The following is a 16876-nucleotide window of genomic DNA, read 5'->3' on the forward strand; positions in this document are numbered from 1 at the left end:
TGGACAAGACAGGATCCACAGGGTTTTTTGCTACGATTATGATACAAGATTTAAGAACCTTGAGTTCAGGCAGCACTAGGCTGAGTAATCCAGCTCTCTGGGCTGTCTGAGGTTTTTGCAATCACCAGGTGTCAGGACCATATCAAAGGTACAGTCCTAGTAGGCTCTAATGTGAGCCCAGAGAAAGTATATCAAGTCTAAGGGACCAGAATCCAAGGGAAGGGCCAGGAAGCCTCTGCCCAGCAGCAGCCCAGGGAATGGTAGTGATGTGACCTCTGTACTCACCAGGAATGCAGGCCATCGATCTGGTCTCTGTGCTCTCCCAAGCAGGCAGGGTGTGAAAGGACCAAAAAGCAAGCAGGGGCCCTGGCCGGTTGGCTCAGCAGTAGAGCGTCGGCCTGGCGTGCGGGGGACCCGAGTTCAATTCCCAGCCAGGGCACATAGGAGAAGCACCCATTTGCTTCTCCACCCCTACCCCCTCCTTCCTCTCTGTCTCTCTCTTCCCCTCCCACAGCCGAGGCTCCATTGGAACAAAGATGGCCCAGGCGCTGGGGATTACTCCTTGGCCTCTGCCCCAGGCGCTAGAGTGGCTCTGGTCGCGGCAGAGCATCGCCCCTTGGTGGGCAGAGCGTCGCCTCTGGTGGGCGTGCTGGGTGGATCCCGGTCGGGCGCATGCGGGAGTCTGTCTGACTGTCTCTCCCTGTTTCCAGCTTCAGAAAAATACAAAAAATACAAAAAAAAAAAAAAAAAAAAAGAAAAGCAAACAGGTAACTCATGAGCTTCCAACATTTCCTGTAAAGGCTTTGCCTCAAAGGAAAGACCTAAGTGTCCCCTCTCCATGTATTTATATCTAACATAATGAGTGCGTGCAAAGTTCCAGACACTATCCTAAGCCCTTTTCCTTGGGTTATTTCATTTCTGTATTCATTTTACAGGCGAGTAAATTGAGACGAAGAAAGGTTAACTTACTTGCCCGAGATCATAGAGCTGCAAAGCAATGGAGTTGGGTTCAGAGTCTGACTCCAGAGCCTTCCCTCATAGTGTCTACGAACCTCTCAGTTCTCACGAGCACATTTCACATTGGACATGAAATAGAAAACCTTCAAGCAGCAACCACTCGTAGTAAGACTGCGGAGCCTCATTGCCTTGCCCTTTTCCTCCCTGTAGCTACATCAGCAAGGTAGATGTCCTGAATATTTTAGTTGCTGCTGCCTATCGCCACGTGCCATCTCTGGACCAGATCTTGCAGCCAGCTGCAGTGACCAGGCTAAGGAACCAGCTTTTGGAAGCTGAGTACTACCAACTCGGCGTTGAGGTGAGGCAAAGACAGAGCTTACTTCTACCCCACTATAAGGAATTGCCTTTGCCCAGCCTTGCAAACAGGCACTGCCATCTCCCAGTTGTTCTTGGCTATGGGGAAGTATTTGGGGCATGACCAGTTTGCCAAGGTGGGGGTAGGAAGAGCTGATTGGCAACAAGGAGATAGATGGGTCTTAGGGACTCTCAGGCTTTGATGTAGGTCCCTCTAACTAAAAGGAGTGATTTCTCCTTCAGGTCTCCACAAAGACTGGGCTGGACACCTCTGGGGCCTGGCACGCTTGGGGAATGGCCTGCCTCAAGGCGGGGAACCTCACTGCCGCACGGGAGAAGTTCAGTCGCTGCCTGAAGCCCCCTTTGGACCCCAATCAGCTGAATTACGGCTCCAGACTGGTCCAGGATGTGGTGGAGTACCTGGAGTCCACCACGAGGCCACTCCTGTCCTTGGTGAGAGCCCTGCAGGCAGAGGGTCCACTCCGGGGAGGCCGGAGAGCAATAATGACCTGGGGAAAGGTCATTCCCATCCAGCATAAAGTGGCAGCCCTGGCTCAGGGCCACCAGCCTGTAGTTTGTTCTTTTCATTATATGTAGTTTGATAACTAACTATATATGGTTTGATAAATAATACAGAGCCAGTTTCATTTTTAAGAAAACTATTTTTAAAATGATAAAAATCACATATAATCTCATATCCAGACTATAGGTAGTACAGGTATTTAGATTTTGGTGAATTTTCTGTGTTTTATGTTTGAATGGAATTGGTATTACACAGTATTATACTATATGGAATTTTGTACCCTGCCTATTTTTTTTATCCTTAAAATTATTGTGCGCATTTTTGCACCTTATTAGATATTCTTTGAAAACAGTCATTTCAGGCGCTGCTGAGAACTTACCTAGTTCCCTTTCTCCCTCCCACTCTGTCCTTTCCCATCAGCAAGATGATGATTACCTGGCCACCCTGAAGGAACTGGAAGCGACCCTTCGGACCCAGAGCCTCTCACTGGAGGTGGTTCCTGAAGGGAAGGTCATGAACAACACCTACTACCAAGAATGCCTCTTCTACCTGCATACCTATAGCACCAACCTGGCCATCATCAGCTTCTACATGAGGCACGGCTGCGTGCGGGAGGCCCTGCTGCACCTCCTCAACAAGGTGGGCACACACACAGCCCGCAGGGGCCCTGCCTGCTTTGCCCTCTCACGCTGGCCACTCAGCTTTAAGGGGCTGGGGGACAGCCCCCTTCAGCTAAACCCTGTGTTGAGCGGTAAGATCACCTCTGGAAGAGTCAGGTCAAAATGGGAGGTTCTGTCCACACAAATCATAATTTGATGAGTGTGCAACAAATTGTAACCTGGATCCCAAATTGCCCTCTGACTGGCAATGACAAATGTCATCCCTTCTCCCAAAGCATACAGCTGAATCAAATAGTAGTTGAGAGTGTAACCTCTGGAATAAGATGTTTGTTTATTGCCTTTATCCCACTGGATTGCAGCAATCTGTTTACAACTGTGTCTTCCCATTGGGACTGAAAAGGCCTGTATGTTACTAATCTGTGTCATCAGGCAATGTGTGGGTAGATGAATGAATGAAATGGAAGGCCATAAGTGGTATGGCCTTGGGCAAACCGCTTGACTTCTTTGTTTACACATACTTCCCACCTGCCTTGGGACCGTGCCCGCTGCTGACCCAGCTGCTCATCCATTTGGAGTTGTTGCCACAGGGCCAGGAATCACCAACAGTACAGATCCTGTACTTGGGCTCCAGTGCTGACTACATGGACAGGGTGCTCCCATCTGCCTCTGGCCCCGCCGCCCTCCTCCCACAGGAGGCACATGCGCCCCTGACGGGCAATATTTCTTTGGAGCCGTCGTTAGGCAGAGTCAGGACTTGGTTTCACCATGACCCTGTGGCATTCCCTTCTTTATCTGAATATTCCATGCAAACTTTATGAGGCATTGGCTGATTCATACCAAATTTCATATCAAACTAAAGGACCTCAAGGTATACTGTAATTTCAGTCTGCCACCCTAATTCAAAATGGCAGTCAATGAACGTTTGCAAATAGACCTATCTTGTAGGATTGCTCCAGGTGCAGCCAGTAGTCCAGAGTCCTAACCAAACCTCTGCAGGGCAGTGAAACGGAAATGTTTTCCCTACACTGCCTTAGCCACTAACTGTGCCTTAGCTACTAACCAGGTCTCAAGAATAATGTGGGAGTTACAGTATTTGGAGTTTAATGGCTAACCTTTTCCTTTCCCTCGGTTTCCAAGTGAGTTTTGAGGTAAATGTGATTCTCCCAAGTACATATGGAGACTGTAAGTCACCCAGTTCCGTTTCTACTAACTAATGACTAGTCAGAGTTAAGCTGCTTAGTTTCTTATCTTGGAATAAGCTGACGGCAGCATTGCCCCGCTTAACGTTTGCCAGAGCTGGGAGAGCAGCTTTCTTTTCCTGTCCTGTAATCACAGTTACCCTTGAACTGAGACATCTTACCTAATTCTCAAGCAGGTTGGGAACAATAGAAAAAGAACACTGTGACAACTGCGACTGAATGCCTATGGAAGGTGTTATGTTTTGGCCTGTTTTCTGCCCTTTCACCCCGTTACTGACCACACTGCCCAGAGTGAGCTTTCTAAAACAGAAATACATGCTATTTATGTTACTCATTAGTCCTGCTAGTCCCCTCTCTAAAAGGCCTTCAGTGGGCCCCCATAGCCACAGGATGAAGTCCAAATGCCTTAGCATGCACCAGGATCAGGCCCCCTTACTTCTCCGTGTATTTTCACAACAAATCCTCCCTTTACCCTGCGTGTTAGATTTACCAAACGACCTGTTTCTGACTTGCGCCAGGCACTCTCTCACCTCCGCAAGTCCGCATGCGCTGTCTCTCCACCGAGAATGCCCTGCGCCTCCTGTTTTCTTTGAGAATGCTTTTTTATCTTTTCAGACCCTCTCTGTTGTTCATGCACAGAACATGCAAGTAATGTTAAAAATCTCTTCCTTACACCACCATTATCCTGAGGACATAACTCTGTTATTGCCTTTATCCCACTGGACCGCAGCAATCTGTTTACGATTGTGTCTTCCCACTGGGACTGAAAAGGCCTGTATGTTCCTAATCTGTGTCATCAGGCAATGAGTGGGTAGATGAATGAATGAAATGGAAGTTCTTAAGGTGCTGCTCTTCTGAGGAATTCCACCTTTCCTATGGAGTTGATGCCCCTGCTTCTTAAAGCCTGTCCTTCAGCTTTTAGGTTGGGTCTGGGTTTCTCAGTAGCAGCCAGAATCAGGAAAGGAGCTCTCACCCACCGTGCTGTCCTCAAAGCCCAGATCTCAACCACTTCTACACAGCTCATACCCAGCACTACTGGGCCACATGGTTGTACTATCATGAGCTTATAGCCTTCTTTTACTCTCCATTAGTTAGTCCTAACCTAAAATCTAAATGCCGTAATGATTTTCTTTTCTATGACTTGGAATAGGGGTTTATATGACTCAAGGTCTCTGAAGTAAGGGGATTAGTATATGAGTACACCTTCCTGAAGAATTCCATAATGTTTATCATTTATTCACTCATCTAAGAAATGTTAATTATATAGCCAAGAACTTTTCTGGACACTAAAGAGACAGCAGTGAAAAAAAAAACAGACACAAATATCTGCCCTTTTAAAACTTATGTTATAGTAGAGACAGAGAGAGACAATAAACCAGGTAAATAAAATATATAGTGTAGGTATATATTTAAGTATATATTTAAGTAATAAGAAGAAAAATAAAATGGAGAAAGAGGTGAGTTGCGCAATTTTAGATTGGATGCCAAGGGAAGATGACATCTGAGTAAAGACCTAAAGGAGGTCAGAGTGAGCCGTGCCAGTTACAGAGAAAGCACAGCCCAGGCATAGGGAGCAACAAAGGTCAAGGGGCTAGAGCAGAGTGAGCTGGGGACAGGTAGGAGCAGGTAAGTTCAGAAAGGGGCCAGATCATATACGGCTTGGTGGACATTGTGAGGACTTGAGTTTTACTCTGAGTGACGAAGAAAACCATGGGAGTCTGACCAGGTGATGGCACAATGGATAAAGTGTCAGCCGGGGATGCTAAGCACCCAGGTTTAAAACCTTGAGGTCACCTGCTTGAGTACAGGCTCATCCAGCTTGAGCGCAGGCTCACCAACTTGATTGCAGGGTTGCCAGCTTGAACATGGGATCATAGACATGACCCCATTGTCACTGGCTTGAGCCCATAGGCAGCTGGATTGAAGCCCAAGGTCGCTGGCTTGAATCCAAGGTTACTGGCTTGAGCAAGGGGTCACTGGCTCAGCTGGAGCCCCCAGTCAAGGCACATTTAAGAAAGCAATAAATGAATAGCTAAGGTGCTGCAACTAGGAGTTGATGCTTCTCATCTCTCTCCCTTCCTGTCTGTCTGTCTCTTTCTGTCTCTCTCTCTCTCTCTCACTTAAAAAAAAATCCATTGGAGGATTTTGAGCAGAGAAATAACATGACTTGACTCATGTTTTACAGACTTACACAGGTTAAATTATTGGCATTAGACAAGAGAGCGGCAGAAGTAGACGATGGGAGACCAGGGAGGAGGCTGTTAGTACAGCGGAGGTGGTGAGAAGCGGTCAGATCCCTACATGTTCTGTATGTGCTTTGATAGTAGAGCCAATAAAATTTGCTGACGAATTTGATGTTGGGATATGGGGGGAGAGATGACTGAGGCTTTTGACCTGAACAACTAGAAAAACAAAACCACCGCCTGAGAAAGAGGAGACTGTAGAAAGAGCAGATTTGGAAGAAGCAATCACTAGTACAGTTTTAGATGGAGTCGGTTTTCTAGGTTCCTGAGAGGACATGTTGAATAGGCAGTTGGATATCAGTTGGATATATAGTGCTGGAGTTTGGAAGGAATGAACAGGCTGGAAATAGGGAGTCAGGCGTAGTCAGCAAATACTGTTTAAAGCAACGAGGCTCTATGAAATCACCAAAAGAATGACTATAGGTAGAAAGATGAACAGCTTTCCTAAGCCCTGGGGGGATTGTGCACATCAGCAAAGGAGATTGAAAAGAAGTAACCAGAAAAGTAGAAAGAAAACCTGGAGAGGGTGGTGTCCTGGAAGCCAAATAGAGAAAATTTTTCAAGGAGGAGGAAGCCACCGGCTGTAGCAAAAGATGTTGATAGATCAGATGGAAAACAAGGACCAAGAATTAACTTTTAGATTTAATACTATAGAGGCCACTGGTGATCTAAGAGTAGGTTCCAGGAAAATCACAGGAGCTAAATAGGAGACTGAGCATAGCTAGGTCTGCCAAAGGTCTTTCAGTAAAGGGAAGGGGAGAGTGGAACAGTCACCAGAGTGGGACTCTCAGAGGTGCCTGTGACACTCAAAAGGTTAAGAAGCACTGCTCTAGAAGGAAGCTGAAGGAAGTTCAGAGTGGGTCCCAGACAGTGCCAGGCCCAGGCTCCAGACTTCTGAGGTTCTGCTTTGCCCGGCTCTAGGAGAGTCCTCCAGAAGTCTTCATCGAGGGCATTTTCCAGCCAAGCTATAAGAGTGGAAAGCTGCACGACTTGGAAAACTTGCTAGAATCCACTGATTCATCTTTGGAGAGCTGGGGAGAGTACTTGCTCGCTGCCTGCCAACATTTACAGAAGAAGAACTACTACCACATTCTGTACGAGCTGCAGCAGTTTATGAAGGTGAGAGGCCCCAGCCCGCCTTCTGTCTCTTGCTGATGCCCTGCCATGGAATGGCATTCTTCAGAATTCAAGGGATGTAAAGGTGAAAAAGAGGTAGGGGGTAGTTTCAAGATAAACCTGAGGCATGAATGCGAAATTCCTAAGAAATGATGGAGCAGGTGTTTTTAGAGAAGCGTCTGTCTGAGGGTTGCCCGTGCTAAATCACAGCCTGTTTATTCAGTGCCGCAGCAAGAGGGGAGCCAGGTTGAATGGAGAATCAAAAGTATCCTTTGGATCCTTTGAGATCTCTTCTGTGGTAGAATAATGTCCCACCCAAGAGCCCAGTGTGGGATCATTGGGTGTAGGAGTCACTGAATCAAAACAGCCATGCAGCTGGCAGTGGGCTGGGTGCTGGTGAGCAAGCGCACAACTGGGAATCAGATCAGCATTCCCTGCACACCCCCGCCCTCCAATATCCCTGACCTCCTTTCACCTGTGCTTTTGTTTTTCTCTTCTAGGACCAAGTCCGGGCCGCCATGACCTGTATTTGGTTCTTTAGTCACAAAGCGAAGACCTATACGGACCTGGGAGAGAAGCTTCCGTGGCTGCTTAAGGCCAAGGACCACCTGAAGATCTACCTCCAAGAGACCTCCCGCAGCTCTAGAAAGAAGAAAAGCCCCTTCTTCCGAAAGAAGATGACTGCAGCTGATGTGTCGAGGTAGCTCCAGGTCCAGGGAACAACTAGGGTTGGGCAGAAAGGTTAGACTGGAGAGTCTGTTGGAGATAATGCTGTTCTTGCCCATCCCTAAACCTTTGGAGGAAAAACATACTCATCCAAAAGGAATTATTCTGTGAAGACAGTCTAGCACAAGCCTGGAAAGCCTACTGAGGAGGATATAGGAGGAAAGGAGAGTGGGGGGAGGCTTGGGATCACATATTAAAATCACACAAAACTCACCTGACCTGTGGTGGCGCAGTGGATAAAGCGTCGACCTGGAACACTGAGGTCGCCAGTTCAAAACCCTGTGCTTGGCCCTGGCCGGTTGGCTCAGTGGTAGAGCGTCGGCCTGGTGTGCAGAAGTCCCGGGTTTGATTCCCAGCCAGGGCACACAGGAGAAGCGCCCATCTGCTTCTCCACCCCTCCCCCTCTCCTTCCTCTCTGTCTCTCTCTTCCCCTCCCGCAGCCGAGGCTCCATTGGAGCAAAGATGGCCCAGGCGCTGGGGATGGCTCCTTGGCCTCTGCCCCAGGCGCTAGAGTGGCTCTGGTCACAACCGAGCGACGCCCCGGAGGGGCAGAGCATCGCCCCCTGGTGGGCAGAGCGTAGCCCCTGGTGGGCGTGCCGGGTGGATCATCCCGGTTGGGCGCATGCGGGAGTCTGTCTGACTGTCTCTCCCCGTTTCCAGCTTCGGAAAAAAAAAAATTAAAAAAATTAAAAAAAAGAAAAAAAACCCAAAACCCTGTGCTTGCCCGGTTAAGGCACATATGGGACTTGATGCTTCCTGCTCCTCCCTTTTCTCTCTTTCTCTTTCTCTCTCTCTCTCTCTCTCTCTCTCTCTCTCTCCCCTTTCTCTCTCCCTCTCTCTAAAAATGAATAAATGAAGTCTTAAAAAAATAAAAATGATCTCTTAAAAAAAATAATTTAGAAAAATAAAATAAAATCACACAAAACTCCCAATCCCCTTACTGTTGTCAAGAGATCCTGCATGATGTGGCCCCTGCCTGTGTCTCCATCTCACCGCCTACCTACTCACTTCTTCCTTGTTGAGTGTCAGTCACACTGGCCTCCCAGAGGCCAGTGAGTGCTCCACTGCCCCATTCATTGCTTCGTAGACCACTTGCTCGTTATTTTACATGTTTGTTCATTATTCAGCTCTCCTCAGCCTGTGGACTCCGTGAGGGCAGAGTTCGTGTCTCTCTTGACCTCCGTGTAGGAGCACATAGGTGCTCCATGGAGCACTTACTGAGTCAAGGACTGGCCCTCATCCAGTTCCACAAAGCACCTCTACTCTTGTGCGTGTGTACAGGGCACTAGACGACCCATTTCTGTCTTGTCGTAACTGCTCAGAGGGCATTTTTATCTCTTTTCCTTCCACATCATCTCTTTTGCTTCTCCATTGCCATTTCCTTATGATTTCTCAGTCACCCAGCCCCGGTCATGTCTCTCCTGAAGCCCCTCATGAGGCTAGACTGTGCATCTCCTGTCACCGTAGGCACATGAACACACTCCAGCTGCAGATGGAAGTGACTAGGTTTTTACATCGGTGTGAAAGTGCTGGAACCTCTCAGATCACCACCTTGCCTCTGCCCACCCTGTTTGGAAACAACCACATGAAAGTGGATGTTGCCTGCAAGGTATGTGCGATGTCCCAGACCTCCAGCAGCTGTTCTCTTTCAGAACGCCGATCACAGTCGGGATGGTCTAATAATCATTTCAGTTGTTGGTTTGATGACTGTCACCTCCCTGGAATGTGAGCCACACAAGCCTGGAGAGCAGGCCCATTTTGATTACTCTGTGTCCCTAGTGCCTGGCTCGTATTGGAGCCTCAACAAATGTTTGTTGAATGAATGAATAAATGGGGGCCCCTACGGTTAGTTGAGGAGCTACTCCCGTAATTATTGCTTCTGTAAGCATGCTTCCCTCTCCTTTCCAGGTCATGCTAGGAGGGAAAAATGTAGAAGACGGTTTTGGAATTGCATTCCGTGTTCTGCAGGTATGACTTGGATTACTCGAGATTATGCTGAGGGCAATCGGCACCTGACCAATTCCGTGAGAGATTATTCCTCAGGAAGTTTTTATCCCAAGAAAAGAAGATTTATATGCGTATCAGGATGAAATCAAGGAGGGGGCTATGACAGAACTGGGTCAAATTCAGACTCTAGGCCACTTTGCCAAATGCCAAGTCACCAATAATAAATTCATCAAAAGCTATCAAATACTTGACAAAGCCTAAGACACCTACCCACAGCGGCTTCCCTGCAGAGTGTCTACTCACCTTTGCGGGACTGCCTGGAGGAGGTGGCCAGCAAGGCAGCCCCTCTGTCCTCCATGTGTCCAGCAGCGGCTTGATGAGTATATTGTCTGTTGTTGTGATTGAGGACACAGGTACAGCTGTGTCACTGGAGCAGAGGCGGAGCAGAACACTGAGACCCCAAGGAGCAGAGTGGTTCCTCCAGACCGCCCCCCACCCCACAGCTACACGCAGATACCAAGGCCACTGCCTCATTCTGGGCAGGCAGGGTCTTAAACTTAAGCATTATGCGTGTCTGAAGGACCAGTGGCTTCATGACCAATCAACAGATCTCTTTGTTCCCACCTAGTGTCGGTGTTGGGCAAAGCTCTCCATACACTGATACCCCTGGGGATCAGGCAGAGCGGCAGCCGCTCCCAGACCCTGGGGAGCGGGGATCGCCCCAGACCAGGCTTCAAGTTAGTGTTTATCGGGCAGTTTCCAGCAAAGTGGTCTTTTGTGGTGAATTGGTCGGTTTCCAAACACTAAGATATCTCTTAACAGCACCTAGCATCCAGGACAGCAGATACCAGCCACAACATCTGTTTCCCAAGAAAGGGTGACTTGTTAGGGGGAGAATGAATGTGATCTTTATGGTTGCTTCCTAAATATCTGCTTACCTCCAAAAGGGGAACTCTCTGCTTGTTTGTTTTGTTTTTTGTTTTACTTGTTATGTATTTGTTTTCTACTGTGACTACAATCAAGATGGCTTACCTACACCAAGCATAGTGGGAACTTTTTAGACAAGCTCGGCGTGTTCAGAGTGGTATGGCTGTCGACAGTGAGAGTTTTTTGTTTGTTTTGTTTTTGTGACAAAGACAGAGAGACAGAGAGAGGGACAGCCAGACAGGAAGGGAGAGAGATGAGAAGCATCAATTCTTTATTGTGGCTCCTTAGTTGTTCGTTGATTGCTTTCTCATATGTGCCTTGACCAGGGGGCTACAGCAGACCGAGTGACCCCTTGCTCAAGCCAGCAACCTTGGGCTTCAAGCCAGTGACCTTTGGGCTCAAGCCACCAACCATGGGGTCATGTCTATGATTGCACACTCGAGCTAGCAATGCCACGCTCAAGCCAGTGAGCCCGTGCTCAAGCCGGTGACCTCGGGGTTTTGAACTTGGGTCCTCTGCGTCCTAGTCCAACACTCTGATAGTGGGAGCTTTTTAAATGGTGCCTTCTTTCCTGCTGTTGATGTCCCCTGCCACCCTACTCCTACTGTCCCACGTTGTATTCTAGGACTTCCAGCTGGATGCTGCTGCAACATACTGCAGAGCTGCCCGGCAGCTCGTGGAGAGAGAGAAATACAGCGAGATCCGACAGCTGCTCAAATGCGTCAGTGAGTCAGGCATGGCCGCCAAGAGCGATGGGGACACCATCCTCCTCAACTGCTTGGAGGCGTTCGGGAGAATTCCACCGCAGGTGCGCGCCCTCCCAAGCCACTTGCTCCTCCTCCTGTCTCAGTGTCTTCACATCCTCCTGTTTATGTTTCTGTCCCCACAATTGACCTGAAACTCTACAGGATCCGTTTATCTTTCTGACCCCTCTGTGATAATGGCCTCACTGTAATAAACCCTTCTCTGGAAAGAAAATTCCTGATGATAAGCTCTGTACCCAGAAGGTGGCCCTCCGCCTCCTTTTCTATGTTGTTTGCACCTGGAAGTGTCTGGGTTGTTGGAGCTGAGCTTCTCCCTGTGACTGGAGGTCAAGGGGGGTCTGTGGGTGGCCTTGGATGCATGTAGCCTGTGATTCTGCCTCCCTGTAACACAGCCGCATCGTTCGTGAAGACCCAGGACAGGCCTCTTGAGCGCTGTTCCGTCTCCTTGAGTTCCTAAGCCCAGTGTTAGCATGAGATTTCCTTTGTTGCTCTTATGGCAGGAATTGAGTTTATATAAAGGAGTGGGGCGGGCATCCCCGTCCTGGGGTCAGAACAGCTGGGCTGAAACTGGAGTGGGCCCAGCTTTCCCACTGGGACTCCGCTTCCTCTCACAGCTGCTGTATTTCTGTACCGCCAGGAGCTGGAGGGCCTGATCCAGGCGATACACAGCGATGACCACAAGGTGAGCAGAACCGTCTCCGAGCCCTGCTGCTGCTCATGAACATCACCTTGAGCTTGCCTTGTCACCTCTACTCCTTGCTCCCTATGACAGTGCCAGTCAGCCTGTATCTCAGCCTCTTTGTTATCCAGAGGGGGAGCTGGGGCCCCGATGGGGTGTGATGAGAGGGAATGGAAGGGAGTGTGTGAACACTGACCACATGAGCCTTTGCCTTCCCATTTCTTTATCCCCAGACCACAGTCTTTTCCAAGCCTTCAGTGAGCCTTCCACTAGACAGGAAAGGGGCTTCATCCCTGGGAAAGACATGCACTAAAATCTAGACAGTCATTACTCTAAGGAATTTTGCCTTCCAGCTTGTGTATTTCACATACGTGGGTGCTCAGTGGACCTGAAGGTCTGGCTGAGAACTGACATCATGGGCCTGATCATGTTAGTGAGCTCAGAACATGCCAGACATCTTCTAGCTGGAGATGATATGTAATTGAGCTTAGGGAAGAAAAATTCTAGTGACCAAGACAAAAAAGAATATGGAGCATTAAAACACAAAGAGACACGAGTCCCCTCCAACAACCAGGAGGGACTGTCACGGCAGAAAGGCAGCTTCAAGTGGAAGCTCGGAGGCAGCATGTGAGGGCCTTGCTATTGGCTGACCTGGAACACGGGCTGATCGGGGAGGTGCTGGTGAGATCGGGGCCGGGAGAAGGGGTTCTCGTCTTCACCACGCTGAGGACTTCGTGAGATCAAGGTTGTCCAGAGGGTTGGAGAGTCACCACCTGTACTCAAAACTAAGCTTCCTCTGACCCAAACAACAAAAGTTAGATCTTTCCTAATTATGTTAAAAGTTTTATTTCCCAAATTTCCTATTAAAATATTTTGAATTCAGCAGGTTAAAAACAGAAAAATCATGGAGTGACATCTACGGGCCCATTGTTGGGGACGGGGATAATTGTCCAGTCATTCATTCATTCACTTGATGCATGCTTACTGAACACCTACTACAGGCCAAGCCCTGTGCTAGGCACCAGGAACACAGGGTAGAAAGAGCAGACACTATTCCTCCCCTCATGGATCTTAAAGTCTAGTCAATGAGACAGACATCAATGAAACAATCACCCAAATAACTAAAGCAGGGGTCCCCAAACTTTTTACACAGGGGGCCAATTCACTGTCCCTCAGACCGTTGGAGGGCCGGACTATAAAAAAACTATGAACAAATCCCTATGCACACTGCACATATCTTATTTTAAAGTAAAAAAACAAAATGGGAACAAATACAATATTTAAAATAAAGAACAAGTAAATTTAAATCAACAAACTGATCAGTATTTCAATGGGAACTATGCTCCTCTCACTGACCACCAATGAAAGAGATACCCCTTCCAGAAGTGCAGCGGGGGCCGGATAAATGGCCTCAGGGGGCCGCATGCGGCCCATGGGCCGTAGTTTGGGGACCCCTGAACTAAAGTAACAGCTTGAGGGCAGTGAAGCCAGGAGGACGCTGGACAGCCAGGGATAGTGAGGAGGAGGGCTTCAGGGGGAAGGACAGAGGCCAGACTCTGCCTTCCTGTTTGCCTCCTTCTCTTTGAAATTCCCATCTTATTTGTAATAATTTTTTAAAATTTGTATTTATTGATTTATTTTAGAGAGAGAGAGAGAGAAACATTGATTTGCTATGCCACTTATTTATGCATTCCCTGCTTGATTCTTGTGTGTGCTCTGAGCAGGGTCAAACCCGCAGCCTTGGCATGTCGGGCTGATGCTCTAACCAACGGAACTACCCAGCCAGGGCCTATAGTAACACTTTACACTATAAAATAACACAGTGTAATAGCCTAGTGTCCAAAATATGTAAGGAGTTGCTATAATGTAGTAACAGGTAAGATCCCAGTAATTGATTTGGTGGGTGAGAAGTACTAGCTCGTGGGCCTGAGCTCCGAGGCAGCGCTGTGTGTTTCTCCGTGGTTCATCAGTGATGTTTCCTTCCCACTGTCTTGTATTCCCGCTGCCAGGTTCAGGCCTACCTGACGTGTTGCAAATTTCGTTCTGCCTATCTGATTGCCGTGAAGCAAGAACACTCACGGGCCAAGGTCCTCGTCCAGCAGGTGCAGCAGGCCGCCAGGAGCAGCGGGGACGCTGTCGTGCAAGACATCTGTGCCCAGTGGCTTCTGACAAACCACAGCCGGGGTGCCCTCGGCTCAGGCTCCAGGAAGTGACTTGGGGCAGCAGGTGCTGAGAGCTGTGAGACAGGAGGGGTGGAGATGCTCTCCACCTCTTCCCTCCTGTGCAGTGAGATCCCCTGGCTCTGCCCAGGTCAGAAAGAGCTGGATTGGACCCTACTTGCCATCCCGGGCAAGGACAGGACCCTTCACACAAGTGCCATGTTTCTCTAAAATCGTGGAATCTGTGTGTTTGTCTGGAGATGGCCAGTTCTTCCTACCTCAGAGTGAGTGAGTGTGTGTGCACACCCTGTGCGTTAATGTTTACGCCCAGGCACTTCTGAGCACATGAAACTCCCCCCCCCCTACTGAAAAGGGGCACTTTGTTTTAGATTTCTGCCGGTCTGTAAACCTTCCCTGCGTTTTGGTTCTTAACCCGGGTCATCCTGTTTGTACACAGTCCCCTCAGTGTGGAGACATTCCAGTAGCTCCTCGTGACTAGAAGGGTTATTGAGAATGATAGAACCACACAAAAAAGATTGCCTCCTATCCCTTACCTTCCCAACATTCAGAATGGCTTCGGGGCAAGTGCTCTCTGTGGAATAACACTGCTCCAAGTGTCTCCTCTCAAAAGCACAAGGAGTTACCGTGGGTCTTGGATGGTGGTCCGAACAGAAGGCAGATGCCAGGTGCTGGCATCCGATAACTGTGGCTGCCCCTACAAGTGACCAGGTCCGGAACCCCAGACACGGCAGGAGGGGCACCCCTGATTACATCCAGCAGGGAGAGAACGGGGAGCCTGTCCAGACAGGGAATGCAGGGGGATTGCTTACAAGCACAGAGCTGGCTTTGATGAATATCCCTGCTGCAAAGTGAGTGGATGTCACTCCCTCTTGGAGAGTCTGGGGAGAGCTATTGTAACGAGGATTCTAGAATGAAAGTTTGAGTTATAAACCACTTCCTGTTCTGTCTTGCTTCTCTAGTCTCTTCAGGACCGCAGGACGGATAAGCAGAGACCTAGGGTCGTTTAGAAGGCAGTGCACTTCTTTGTCTTAACAGAGGGAGTCAAGGGTTTGCTTTGGAGGTGAGCCTGCAGACAAGTCAGACAAGGAGACTGCAAATAGGTCCCATCCAGTTGGTGAAATTGGGGGATGTGCTCCTTTAATACGGGCTTATCTCCCCACCCGAGATGTGACAGTTTCAGAAACAGGCTGTTGCACTCAGTGACTGGATTTGGAAATGAGAGGCCTAAGAAAAGCTCTGCAGCTCTGAGCCTCCCCCCAGCCAGAGCTCAGCCAGTTGATCTCACATCTGCTGCTGAGACAGACAGGAACTAGAAGCGAAGTTGGTATCTCTGGTGCTTAGAACCCTGTGGACTTCTCTCTGAGCCAGGTTTTTTGATAGTAAAATAAACAACTATTATGGACATCTGTTAGGCTCCACCCTCCAGTTTTCATCCTGTTAGAGAGTAGAAAGACTGCAAACAAAATACTAGATCCCTTTTGGGGAATTTTGACAAGTGGCTTTTCCTTCGAGTCACAGAATGCACCTGTCTCCCAGGAAGCGTCATTCCCTGGTGTCTGCTTGCCCTTCTGAGTCGGCCCTCTCTGCACTGAACAGAAGCACTTTATATGGATGGTTTGCAGATTTTGCAGCCCTTACTTTGGGATGTTAAACCACATTTTCCTGACTGTTTCTTCTATTTGAGCTATAAAATAGGCAGCCGTTGACTAGACTGACATAAGATGAGGCTGAAGGCCTTTGAACATCACACTGTGGTTTCCAACAACAACATAAAAAACTAATGCACATGTTCAAGGGTTGAATGTTTTGCTACAAGCAACCACAATAAAGTCTGTCCTGCCAGTGTCTTGGCTTCATGACTGTCCTGTCTTGCTCTTCCCCTTCCCCTCCTTTGTGCCTCATGTTCTGTGTGGAGGGAAAAAGTGGGTGGGAAAGGTCAGATGGCCTTCAGTTCTTGAACTTTTTTAAATGATTCCCATTATAACTAATGACTTTATCTCAAGTTTGCTAAGTATTAAAAACTTAGTGTACTCTCTACTACCAGATTTATTATTATTATTATTTTTTGCTTCAGTTGGGGTAGTGGGTGAAGATCAGTCACACATTCATCAGCTATAGAAGGTTAGTAAAAAGTCCCACCCATCCCTGTCCCCTCAGCCCAACCCCTTCCAGAGGCCACCAGTGTCAGCAATTTCCTATGTGTAGTTCCAGAGCCATTTTATGCATAAACAACAGTAATAACTAAAGTACTCCATGGTGAAGATATGCTATAATTATTTAACCAGCCTCTATTAATGGACATTATAGGCCATTGCCATCTTTGTCACTACTAATTATACTGCAGTTAATTATCTTGTCCAGAGTAGCCTGGGTCAGAGGAGACGTGCATTTAATAACTATTGCCAGTTGCCTTTCAAACAAGTGACAGCAGATAAATGTCCTACCAGCTGGGTAGGACAGTGCCTGCTGTCCCACACCCTTGCCTCAACAGTTATCAAACTTGGTAGGTTTTTGCTGGTGTGATGAATGAAAAGTGGCACTTTGAAATTTTTATTTATTTTTTTATAGAGGGAGGAGTGGGAGGGGTGGAGCAAGAAGTATCAACTCATAGTTGCTTCACTTTAGTTGTTCATTGATTGCT

At 48.2% G+C, this 16876-nt stretch overlaps 1 protein-coding gene across 1 annotated transcript in view; it reads left to right on the forward strand.

Moving 5' to 3' along the window:
* ZFYVE26 (zinc finger FYVE-type containing 26) overlaps positions 1 to 16272 on the forward strand; it is a 70896-nt gene extending 54624 nt beyond the window's left edge. Inside the window, exons 33-42 of the mRNA XM_066272422.1 lie at positions 1168 to 1315; positions 1555 to 1764; positions 2255 to 2473; positions 6818 to 7015; positions 7513 to 7712; positions 9206 to 9347; positions 9647 to 9706; positions 11238 to 11420; positions 12014 to 12058; positions 14065 to 16272. Of these exons, the coding sequence (XP_066128519.1) occupies positions 1168 to 1315; positions 1555 to 1764; positions 2255 to 2473; positions 6818 to 7015; positions 7513 to 7712; positions 9206 to 9347; positions 9647 to 9706; positions 11238 to 11420; positions 12014 to 12058; positions 14065 to 14268 (1609 nt within the window). The 3' untranslated portion in view covers positions 14269 to 16272. The remainder of the gene's footprint in view (positions 1 to 1167; positions 1316 to 1554; positions 1765 to 2254; positions 2474 to 6817; positions 7016 to 7512; positions 7713 to 9205; positions 9348 to 9646; positions 9707 to 11237; positions 11421 to 12013; positions 12059 to 14064) is intronic.
* The last annotated feature ends 604 nt before the right edge of the window (positions 16273 to 16876 follow it).

This window comes from Saccopteryx bilineata, chromosome 4 (assembly GCF_036850765.1).
Source record: "Saccopteryx bilineata isolate mSacBil1 chromosome 4, mSacBil1_pri_phased_curated, whole genome shotgun sequence".
NCBI lineage: Eukaryota > Metazoa > Chordata > Mammalia > Chiroptera > Emballonuridae > Saccopteryx > Saccopteryx bilineata.